Source organism: Oryzias latipes, chromosome 4, assembly GCF_053564925.1.
Source record: "Oryzias latipes strain Hd-rR chromosome 4, Olatipes_Hd-rR_3.1".
Classification (NCBI taxonomy): Eukaryota; Metazoa; Chordata; class Actinopteri; order Beloniformes; family Adrianichthyidae; genus Oryzias; species Oryzias latipes.
The window spans coordinates 4094772-4106781 of record NC_136240.1 but is presented as its reverse complement, the minus strand read 5'-3'; the positions used below and the strand labels follow the sequence as shown (position 1 = coordinate 4106781).

General features: G+C 43.2%; 1 protein-coding gene across 4 annotated transcripts in view; it reads left to right on the top strand.

Annotated features, from left to right (window-relative positions):
* The window catches only part of gatad2ab (GATA zinc finger domain containing 2Ab), a 29783-nt gene extending 20612 nt beyond the window's left edge, over positions 1-9171 (top strand). For 2 of the 4 annotated variants that reach the window (XM_011473505.4, XM_078945488.1), the window contains exons 3-11: positions 1286-1409; positions 1645-1776; positions 1933-2004; positions 2785-2901; positions 4394-4594; positions 4685-4934; positions 5044-5444; positions 6540-6768; positions 6952-9171. In XM_011473505.4, coding sequence (XP_011471807.1) covers positions 1286-1409; positions 1645-1776; positions 1933-2004; positions 2785-2901; positions 4394-4594; positions 4685-4934; positions 5044-5444; positions 6540-6768; positions 6952-7085 — 1660 coding nt within the window. In that variant the 3' untranslated portion in view covers positions 7086-9171. The remainder of the gene's footprint in view (positions 1-1285; positions 1410-1644; positions 1777-1932; positions 2005-2784; positions 2902-4393; positions 4595-4684; positions 4935-5043; positions 5445-6539; positions 6769-6951) is intronic. The other 2 variants (XM_011473510.4, XM_078945489.1) reach the window with 1 other exon arrangement.
* The last annotated feature ends 2839 nt before the right edge of the window (positions 9172-12010 follow it).

The window sequence follows — 12010 nt, the reverse complement described above, 5'->3', positions numbered from 1 at the left end:
TTGCTAGTGATCGTAATTACAAAGATTCTCGAGTGTATTTTTTTTTAAACAAGCCATCAAAAATGTGAGGAATTTCTTCCTTTTGATGGATTTAAATAATTCTATTTTGAAAAGTTCAATTTTTAAAGTGCCATTTCCATGACAGCAGTACTTTGAGAATGCTAAGGTTTTTGGAAGTTTATTACACAAATCAATATAGTTTTACCGGAAGAAGCAGGTTAATAGCAGACCAATGAGGTCTAATCACTCTAATGCTCATTAGTTTTCTGATTAGATAGATGAAGAACTGGTAAATTTCTCTGATTGTCCTGCTGGAAGGGCTGTTGGTCTGTGACTGCAGCTGTTGAGAGCGGAGAAGATGGCAAATGAACGGCTATGAAAACGGGGCTGAGCAAAGCCAAGAGAAACATCAAGTCCGTGAGTCAGTAAGTTGGAGTAAAGAAAGAACGAGCACGGGTGGGGGAGGGTTGCGTGAAGTGGCGACCGAGTAAGTGTACACAATAGGTTGGCTCCTGGCCATCTATTCCCTTCCCCCTCACTGTCACCCTCCTGAGCGTCTCCAGCGGACCTCTGCTCGTGATGTTAGCAGCTGGGAGGGAGGGGAAAGCTGAGGCCCGGGCTGAACTGACCCAACTAGGCCACAGGCCCTGCCACAAAGGTAGGGGAGGGGTTAGGCTTGTCATGGTGGCGCATTGGGACTGAGCTTCCAGGCTCTTACTTTCCAAAGTTTGACTGCATAAGTGACTGAATACCATAACAGTTGGACCCAAACGTCAATCTTCTTTCTGCTGTCGTGTAGCTACTCTCGGCACATGTCTGTTCATTTTCCATTCCATCCACACCTCTGAACTTGAGATCTGTGTAGAAGTGGCTCAGTAGCTCGTTTGCTAATTTCACCTCATTTCAGCTTTATGAAAACATGGGGTTTCACTAATCAGCTTGTTTAACTGTCACATTTGTTCAGGAAAACCTAACGGCTGATTTGAAAATGCGCTTGGTTGCATAGAATTGAAAAGGTGTTTTGTTGTTGAAAAAGAGATAACCGGAGCTCTGTTGATGCAACTTTCTGATGAAGATATAATGGGTTGTTGTGCTCTTCCCCTGCCACCATTTCCCCTTTATTGATCTCTTGGTTTCTGTCTTCTTTCTCTCTCTGTCCTAAAACAGTCATGTTACAGCTTGCCTTAGTTGATGCAAAATGACTCAATATCACCATCTACTGGACAAATGGAAAAACTACAAGGTTTCTCGCTCGTTGATTACCTTTTGATGTGTTTCTCATCAGTGACATCAAGACAGAGCAAGAACCACCTTCTCCAGATGATGTGATTGTTCTGTCCGATAATGAGCCCGCCAGTCCAATCATGAACGGCCATTGCTTCACAAAAACAGACACGGAGAAACTGAAGGTAAGGATACGTATTCAGTGCAGTCAAGTTCCTGCCTTTAACTGTGGAAAGGAATTACCCACTGTTGCAGTAATCCCTTTTGGGATTTAAAACTTTAAAAATTAAACATCTATGTTGTTTGAAATCACATGCCGTTTTTAACTTTACAAAGTTTTTCCAATTCCTTGGTAGTTTTCTTTGATGAAATCATACACAGGGTAAAGAGAATCTTTTCTTTTTTTCTTGTTAATTGCAGAAGAGTTCACCTGAAGAAAGGGAAATGATCATCAAACAACTTCAGGAAGAACTGAGACTTCAAGAGGCCAAATTAGTGCTTCTGAAGAAACTCCGGCAGAGCCAGATCCAGAAAGAGAGTACTGTACAGAAGGTAAACGGGGAGAGGGTTGAGTCCCTGCCAGGTGTCTATAGTACTTGTACTGCACACACATTTTGCATGCATGTTCATGACTTCAGTTCATATTGTCCTTGTTTTGTCTGCAACATGATTTATTACTGACCTGCTCCTTGTTTGGTTCATTTCAAGGCAAGTGGCTCAGTGGCCACTCCTCCACCTCTTGTTAGAGGAACCATGACATCAAGTAAAGGCCCCCTTCAGGTAATGTATGCATTAGGGGTGTAACGATTAATTTCAAAAACAATTCCATTCAAATCAAAATTATAGATTGACGATCCAATTCATTCTGAACGATCCGATTGGATCCGATTCACTGATCTAAATGGATCCAGAACATCTTTATCCAGAACTTCCAGCAGTGAGACTCAGACAGAAAAACAGTGAAGTTTTCCAGATTCTTGGATTTCTTCCAGATAAACTAGAGAAAATGAAATCTGTGTCCAAACAAACAAGTAAACTAGAATGAATGTCAAATCCATTCACATGTTAGTTTCCTAAAGTTCACCACTGTTGTTTTTCCACATCCAAAGAATCCAAAGGGAACATTCTTAGAACATTCTAGACCCTGGATGGTCACATGACTTTATTCAAAGTCTGTCCACACATTGGACTGGAATGATGGTTTTAATGACATCACATGTGTGTTGTCCACTGATGCATTAAATAAACTCATCAGATCTCAATCAAATGGTATTTTCTAATGTAGATCATAATTGATTTATTACAGTTTTAAATCATTTTATAATGCTATAGGTTGATTTGATTAACAACTTGCCTCAGACAGATCAATCTTGTTGGATATTAGGATTTCGTCCATTCATCCATTCGTCGATTAATCGTAATGCCCTTAGTACGCAGTCTTTCCCTTTTCTTAGAAAATGCATACTGGTAGTTCCAAGTAAAGCTAACGCATTTTTTGTGATATTTTATGGCCATAACATAAACGCATCATGTAAATGTAATTATATTTGGTGTTTACAGGTGACAGGGCGTGGCTCGGGCACAGTGATCCCTCCTCCTTTGGTACGGGGAGGCCAGCATGTCCATTCAAAGCACAGCTCTCAGATTGTCATGCCCCCGCTGGTAAGAGGAGCCCAGGTTGGTGAAGAGCTTTCAGTCTATATTATGATGACAGCTGGATGCCTATTCTTTAAATTGCCCTGTTTTATCCCTTTAACACCAGATGTTGCCGGTGACACCTAAATAACTCGTGGTCTTTGACATACTATAAATGTTCAACCGTTAACGCAGTCACCAGCTGATTGTGGCATGGAGAAAAGCGTCTTTTCACTTGACTTATGTAAATGGTTGCATATTGGCACTAGGCTGCATTTCTCCACTTCTGCATCTGTTGGAGTTACGTTAGGCTTTAGTCACAGGTTTTTGGGTCGTCCCGGCCCATGGAGGGCTGTAGACTGAAGGAGCTTTATTTTAAAGGGAACACAGGTGTGTCTTGCAGTTCTGAATGTCATGAAAATGGAACGTACCATTGTTGTGAGTGTGGCAAGTGTTTCGTAAAGCATCTGGAAGGAGAATGGAAATTTTTGACTTTTAACTTTTGACATTAAAGCAGCTGGGTAGCTCAGTTGGCCGGGTATAGGCTCAGTAAAGGTTAACGGCCGACAAATTGTTCATTATCAGAAATTAACGCACGACGTGGAAGCCTGAACGGTTCCACGCAAAGATCTGGACGGCTATTAACCCACTTATACCATGGTCAAGACATTACAAAAGAAAGAAATATTCAGTCAGTTTTGAGGACGTTATTCTTGTTATTTTTTTCGGTTTGGATCACTTTTTTCACAAAAAGTGGACTATTTGTTAGGTGGTGCGTTGCCGTGACAACGCATTAAATAAAGCATCAGTTTAGAGAGAAAGTTCACCTCTTACCGCTTGTTTTTGTCCAGATGGAGCTAACCTTTGTTTTAAAGAAGCCGGCGCAGTGATATAAAACATTTGTTGTGTCACCGGAACTTCTTTTTTAGCCGAGCGGTTATCACTGTGGATTATCCCTTTTTGTTCCATGATCCGGGTGAATGCTTGATTCTGATTGGGTGTGCATTAAAAAGTGATCATCCACGGTGATAACCGCTCGCCTGAAATAGAAGTTCCAGTCACTTAGCTTAAATGTTCTGTACAACTGCACTGGTTTCTTTAAAATAAGCTTTAACTTCATCATGTGGACAAAAACAAGCGGTAAGAGGTGAACTTTCTCTGAAATGATGCTTCATTTAACCCATCGTGACGACCAGCATATAGATCGCTATCTTTGATGCTGCACTCGAGGTCTGCACAAAGGGCTGTCCTATGGGTTCACTGACTGCTCTAGGATCTTGACGCTTCCTGCTGGCCACCTGTGTGCCCCTACAGCCCGTTTTTCGTCCACAGACGGCCTGTATCCACCCGTAAGGGCTGTTGGGAGCAAGGCAATAATTGTGTCAACGGTTGAAGAGTTACGGTGGTCGAAAGACTAAAAACTGGAGCTAAAGCTTTGGTGTTAAAGGGTTAAATGAGCAATTTCACTGTTCTTGTTATTCCAACAACTGATTATCCTGTCATGATCTACTGCTTGTGCCTGTGTGCTCTCCAGCCAATCGCAGTGACTCCCCAGCAGATGGCTAGTTTACGCCAGCAGCAGCAGCAGCACAGTGGATCAGGCCCTCCCCCCCTCCTGCTGGCCCCCAGGGCATCTGTCCCCAACGTCCAGGTCCAGGGCCAGAGGATCATTCAGCAGGGTCTGATCCGAGTGGCTAATGTCTCCAACAGCAATGTCATGGTCAACATCTCTCAGGTCAGATTATCCTGTAAAAGGTCGGATTTGCTCACACTTATTCGGAGCGGTTTTGTGCGTCTAACCTAAGGATTTTGTGTTCACTTTTAGGCTTCTCAAAGTGGTCTGAAAGGCTCCTCAGCATCACCAAACTCAAGTATCAACGATTCTCCAGCGAGCAGACAGGCTGCTGCTAAATTAGCACTGCGTAAACAGCTGGAGAAAACGCTGCTGGAGATTCCTCCACCCAAACCTCCGGCTCCTGAATTCAACTTCTTGCCTTCAGCTGCTAATAATGAGTTTATCTACTTGTTGGGTTTGGAGGAAGTGGTGCAAAAACTTTTGGAAATGCATGGAAGGGGTAAGTAAATACGTTTACATTTCAGTGCTCCAAAATCCAGGTGACGCTGACTGTTGAATGTAGAAGTATGAGCCTAGAATAACTCTGTGTTGTGTTACCATGCACAAAGGCAATCTAGGACCAGCTACTGCAATGGCCAACTCCATTTCCAAAGAGCCACATACCTGTGCCCAGTGCAAGACAGACTTTACCTCCCGCTGGAGAAAGGAGAAAGCTGGGACCATCCTCTGTGATCAGTGCATGTCGTCCAATCAGAAGAAGGTCCTGAAGGCTGAACACACCAGTCGGCTTAAATCTGCCTTTGTTAAGGCCCTCCAACAGGAGCAAGAAATTGAGCAGCGCATCCTTCAGCAAACAGCCTCCTCTTCCTCCTCTGCCTCCCCCGCCTCTAAAACCACCTCATCCTCTCCCTCATTGTCAAAGAACGAGATGCTTCTTTCCCAGGGATTCAAGCAGGTCCGACCTGCTATGCAGCACAGATCTGTGGGTGCTCACCATTCTATGAAGCAGGTTAGTCTGACAGGTTCAGTCCAACATCTTATTAGGTTTTTAAGTGGGATCTTTACTGCAAAAGCAGATTCTCAAGAAAGCAAAAAGACCCTTGTGTCAAGAAAGAATGTCGTATTTTCTTTTTTACAAGAAAAATGATGTGAAAAACGTTTTTATAGCAAAAAAATCTTAGTTTTCCTTAAAATAGGAATTCTTGGTAAGCCCTTTTTTCTTGCCCTTTTGGCAGATTATTATTATGTTTGCTTATTTAAAGAAGATTTGTTTAATTTAGAGAATTTTAGACTTCTTTCTTGCAGTGTAGTTGTTCTTTTTCAGAGCCTTAGGCTGTGTTCACACCGAGCACGATTCACACATCAGGGCCGTCCAGTTTCCTTAAGTCAACACACTGCTGCAATCAGAGGTCCTGCGGCGCGATTTGGGTGTGGGGCCCTGCAGTGGCACAACAATGGCGACGTTTCTGAAAAAAAGTCTCTGTTCAAATATCTAAACGTTGGGCAGAATCTGCATGGCGTTAACCAATCAGGATCCGAGCTTTGGCCCATGATTTAGTGATGACATGAGCCGTGTGTGGAGTTCAAAACCAACACGGAGGAGAATCTGATCATTCTCCTCATGAATATTCATAATCATTATGTTTATACTTTTCTTATTTGCATCGAAGCAACAATGAAGATATATCCTTGTTTTTTTCCCTGCACTAATGCGGGACGGGAAGTCCTCAGACTGGGTCACAGAGAGACAGGAGTGCAGCTGACAGCGGCCGTCATTCAGACGCCGCTCTGGCAGCAGATGCTGAAGCTCTTATACCGATGCTTTTTGATGCTTTTGTAGAACTCTTTCAAATAAATCAACCTGACCTCTAAACATCATCCGTGGATCGGAAATGAAATATACAGTCAGTGCTTCAATGTAGCGATCAGGCTAAAAACTTTTTACGTTTCTAAACATATTTTTGAACAGGAATCGAGCAGCAGATTTGATGCTCATCTCAGCCGAGGCAGAGGATGCCAATTTACCAGGCAAATGGCGTTGGGTGTGAACGCAGCTTTATCTTCAGTGCGGCTTAATGTTTCATCGCCTTATTTGTCTTTGCAGAGTCAGCTGTCTCACAGCATCCAATCTGCTGTGAGCTCTCGTGGAGTGGCTCACTCCTATACCTCTTCCCAACTCCAAAATGCGGTGGCGGCGGCGGCAGCACTGGGCAGCAGGTCAGATAAGCACGTCTCTGGCCGCTCCCTTCAGCAGGGAGCAAAGGGCAGCAGTGGCAGCAGTGGCAGCCAAGGCAATGTGGTGGCTTGGAGGAAGCAGAGTGGTGGAAACACTGGTATGTTGATGTTAGATCAGAGAAATGCAGGCCATTTCTTCTCTTTGATGGATTCATTACTCTTGCTTGTCTTTGAGCATTTAGCTCCTTGTCTGTACTTTTGGAAAGACCACGTGGCTAATCACAGCCCGTGCTTTTTGGGCTTAGATGGATGCGACTGACTTTGTGTTTGTCTGCTGACAGGTGTGACCATGGCCTACGTGAACCCCAGCTTGTCCGCTCATAAAACCTCCTCTGCGGTTGAACGTCAGCGGGAATATCTGCTGGACATGATTCCGTCGCGTTCCATCTCCCAAGCTGCAAACACGTGGAAATAATGCAATCCCACTCCCAAAGGACACCATAACTGTTCGCCCTCTTGATACCACGAAGAGCCATTCTCACCATTCTAAAGTTTTCTATGGACTCTGTCTTTGGCTGAAATGGCCACTGGGTAGTATTCAACGTTTTCCCTGCTTGGATGGAGATGCTCTTGCCTTTGCTTCTTTTGCTACCTTCTTCCTGTTTTGGATTCTTTCCAAAATGGAATTTGCTGTAACAGCTTCTGGGATATAAAGACTAAAGAAAAAAGTTAAAAAGATTTTGGGTACCCTTTGGGGGGGGCTGGGGTTGACACCAGTGGGTACAGTTACACTTAAGACTCCAGTGAGTTAGCCTCTCTTTCCCCATCTGCTTTTTCAGCCTCCTGTCGTTGCACCTGGAGGAAGTTGCCACAGAAATCTGTGATCTCCTTTGCCTCTGCCCTTAGGCTGGACCAAGTCTTTGGCTTCTGTGTGCAAGATATTGGCCTTACATACGTCCCTCCTCGGCCAAAGGCAGTAAGACTCAGGCCATTTGGTGACCTAATTACCGTCATCTGTGGGCCTCATGGCAGAGACTGTTGAACTTTGAGGACCGTCTATAAATGAATCGCTTCAGCTTTGCAAAAAGGACCAGGAAAAAGGAAATAAGAACCTGCGTGTGCACACAAGACTGCCTCGTCCCTCCAGCTTCGTGCGTATTGGAGAGAAGTTGGTGTGTGTTTGATAATTTAGTATGATTGAATGTTTGGATGTGCTCTTTCATCTGTGAGTCCTATACTGTGTTTGAAATGTTGTGCTCGTGACACTTTGGAAGAGGCCTCTCTTTGAGGTCTGACTTTACAGGCTAATGTTACTGTTAAGGTGGTTTTACATCTGCTGGGTTCCATGTGGTGGCCTATTTTATTTCCTTTATTTTATCCCTTTGTTTGCTAAGATGAAGAAAAAAGTCAAAGGTTTCACTGACTTTGAGTGAGAGCACAAAGCACCCGTGTGGAGGCCTGCTCTGACGACCGGTTCGCCCAACAGTAGCTAGGATAGGCTCCAGCAGCCCAGTAAACCCCCAAAGGGATTGAGTTGGTTTTGAAGATGGGTGGGATGGATAATTGTAAAACGAACCTTCCAAAGAAACGTTGAAGCCTAAGCAGAAATCCCTTCTGCTTTTGCTGAACCCCCTGGAACATGAACTAATGCTAAACTGAGTGGGGGTGAGGAATGTCCCATTTCCTGACTTTACTTTGCCTCATATCATAGGTTGTGGTGCTTCTTTTTTCTTTTATAAACAGATGTTTATTTAAAGGGTAAGTAGAGATGTATGCTTATGAATGGATGTTCACTTTAAAGTTTGTGTCTCCTGCATCATGTGGCTCCAGTTGACTCAAGAGAATCTGGGCAGGATTCGTCGTTGTTATGGAAACGTCAGACAACAGAAACCCAGAAACGGCACAATCATCCTTATCAGGAAGATTTCTATGGTTTCCATCTGGCTGTTCAGTCGAGTCATTGTACATCTGAGTTGTCTTGCAGTGGTGCAGGAAAAGCTGCAGGACTTCTCATAGATATGATGGGTTATGGAAGTCAGTTTCTGAATTAACTCTCAGTCGATTTAAAATGCAATGCAAAAGTTAGGGCTGACTTCACTTCATGGGATTGTGGTATTTTAAAGATTTCTTTTTGAAAAAGACCAAACCCGACAAACGGCCTTAGACGGCTTTTGTCCAGCCTGCAGACGTCTGTCATGTGTCCCTGCAGGATGCTGGATTTGGACAGGCTTCAACTGGATATTGTTGAAAAGACCCAGATATTTTCAATTTGAAATCTCTGTGATGAATAAGAAATATTTCACATTCCCAACGGGCAATAGATAAGGAACCTACATGTTTAAGAAAGAAACAAGAGGGGGTTTAGATGAGCTCTTTTTGTGCCCTGCTAAATGTAACTGTGATGTCCTGACTACTCTGTTGCTGCTGTCTGCCAGCAATATTACCATTCCATTCATTTGCTGCCATCCATTCAGTGCAGCCCTGACACAAAACAGTGTGACAAATAATTCTTTGGGGGATTTTTTTCTTTATCAAAATAATAAAACTAATTTTAACATGTCTTCAACGGTTTCGTTGTTTTTTGTTTTAACGTGTTTGTGTAAAATAATAAAAAGAAACCACTCTTTGGTGAATACTTTTATAAGGTGGATTAGATCTTTTCCTTTTGAGAAACTGTAAGTAATTATTATAACACAACTAGGATAAAAATAGGTCACCAGAACTTTGAGTAGTTGTGTACACGTGAACAATGTTGTTGCTACCCATCTGTTATAGAAGCAATGGTCATAAGAGGCCACAACAGGTCTGAACCAAAATCATGATAAGCCATCCAGCTGTGCTCAAATGTTTACATACCTTTAAAGAAATGATTTCTTGGCCATTTCTTGGAGAATATGAGCTAGCGGTTGGGTGAAGCCATTTACTTAAAAACAAAAAATCTTTTTACCCTTTTTAAACCCTAATGACAACAGAAACTTCCCAAATGACCCTGCTCAGAAGTGTACATACCTCAGTACTTTATCCCTTGTATTGCCTCCCTTTGCCTCAATAACAGCTGGAAGTCTCCTATGGTTGTTGTGGATGAGGCTCTATGTTCTCTAATGGTAAAACAGCCCATTCATCTTGGAGGAAAAACCTCAAGTTCCTTTCAATGCTTGGGCTGAAATTTCCCCAGATCAATAATAAATCAATGGATCAATAACATTGAGGTCAGGGAGACTAAAATGGCCACTCCAGAACCTTCACCTTATTCTGTTGGAACCAGTGACCGGTGACTTGGTCTTGTGTTTTGGATCCTTGTCACGTTGAAATGTCCAAGTGTGTCCCATGTGCAGCCTCCAAGCTGAAGAGTACAAGATTTTCTCCATTATCTTCTGATGATATGCATTCATTCATCAAGTTTCCCGAGCCTTTGGAGCTCACACATTCCCAGACCATCAGCCTCCTTGTTTCTCAGTTGCAATAGTGTTCTTTTCATCAAAGCTGTTGTTGATTCCTCTCTCCAAATGTAGCGTTTATGGCTGTGGCCAAAAAGTTCAGTCCTGGTCTCATCACTTCAAATGACTTTGGTCTATAGGTTTGGAGGCATGTCTCTGTGATGTTTGGGGGGTTGTAAGCCAGCTATTTTTTGGTATTTGCACAAAAAGGGCTTTCTTGTGTCCCTATTGGGCATCAGGAAACATTTTTCAGAGTCCTGTCTCCCAGCTGAAGTTATTTTGCATCCATTCATTCATTTTCTGTACCGCTTTGTCCCTTTCGGGGTCACGGGGCTGCCGGAGCCTATCCCGGCTACTTGGGCGTAGGCAGGGGACGCCCTGGACAGGTCGCCAGTCTGTCGCAGGGTAGAATATCCACAATCACACACCCGTTCACTCTCACACTCACACCTATGGACAATTTAGAGTTGCCAATTGACCTATGAAGCATGTTTTTGGACAGTGGGAGGAAGCCGGAGATCCCGGAGAGAACCCACGCATGCACGGGGAGAACATGCAAACTCCACACAGAAAGGTCCCCAATTGATGTATTTTTCATGTCCCCCAGCCGGGACTTGAACCAGGGGCCTTCTTGCTGTGAGGCAAGAGCGCTAACCACTGCGCCACCGTGCAGCCTATTTTGCATCCCTAAAGATTTTTTGGCAGTTTTTTTGTGACCGTGGTTAGGTTTCAACAGAAGCCCTCACTTTCTCGTTCTTGATCAAAGTCTGAAGAATGACTGCCATTCTCAGATCCTTGGACATCTCCTCATATCCCTTCCCTGGTTTGTACAGTTCAGTTACCTTTTCCCGTAGATTTGATGACAGCTTTTAACCATTATGCTATCCTATGGGGCCAAGATGACCATTGACGTGTTCTCCCTACCATGACAAAGGTGGATAAAGGTGGAAAGATTTCATGTAATCCATGGACACCAGTGAAGATCACAAATCATTGAAGAAAAAAGGTTCAGAGCACTGTCTAGTGGGTCTAGATGACCCAACTCCCAATGTTAAAGTGCCTAGGATAGCACAAGGGTTAAACCTGTTTTCTTATTCATATTCTCAGAAATAAACTCATTTCTTTTAGGATATGTAAACCATGAGCACAAGTGTACCTGTTGTACAATTCAACAAAATGCAGTTTTGTCTCATCTGGCCAAAGGACATTGTCTCAGAAGTTTTGTGGCTTTTCAATATGCATTGTGGTAAATGCAGTAGCAGACCGTGCATTACACACCTGGGCCTTCAGTAGTGCTACATCTGAATTACTAAACCCTTCATGAACCATTATACGATGCAGAAACCAGCTCTGCATTGCATATTGAAAATTCCTGTAGCCACAATAAATGCCTCTAAATAAACTAAATAACAAAACCGTAAACAAATCTCCTCCTCATCACAGAGACAGTTTTAGTTAGTGGTTATTTGTGGATATACCAAAAAAACATTTTATGACAAACAGTTACAAAACTTCATCTACAGGTAAACAATAACTGTTTACAATGGGCCACCTCCTGCCACAAGGCCTACCTCTGCATCATTGGCTGCTATGAGCATAAATATAAACTGATGGTGTGGCCCCCATCCCCCCCCTGACCTCAATCCTGCTGAGAACCTTTGGAGCATCCTCAAGCAAAACATCTGTGAGGGTGGGAGGCAGTTCACATCCAGACAGGAACTCTGGGAGGCTATTCTGACAAATTCACGCAGAAACTCTCCAAAAACTCACAGTGGATGCAAGAATTCCCATTCGTGGGATTAATAAACAGATCTAATCTAATCTAATCTAATTAATTGAAAAGCTGCTACAAATAAGGGGTCCTATATATAAATGGAACTTGACCTGTGAAAATGTTTTTGATTGGAATAGATACAAATTTCAATAATTTTGACGTCCTAATGCAGCAAATCCAACAAATTAG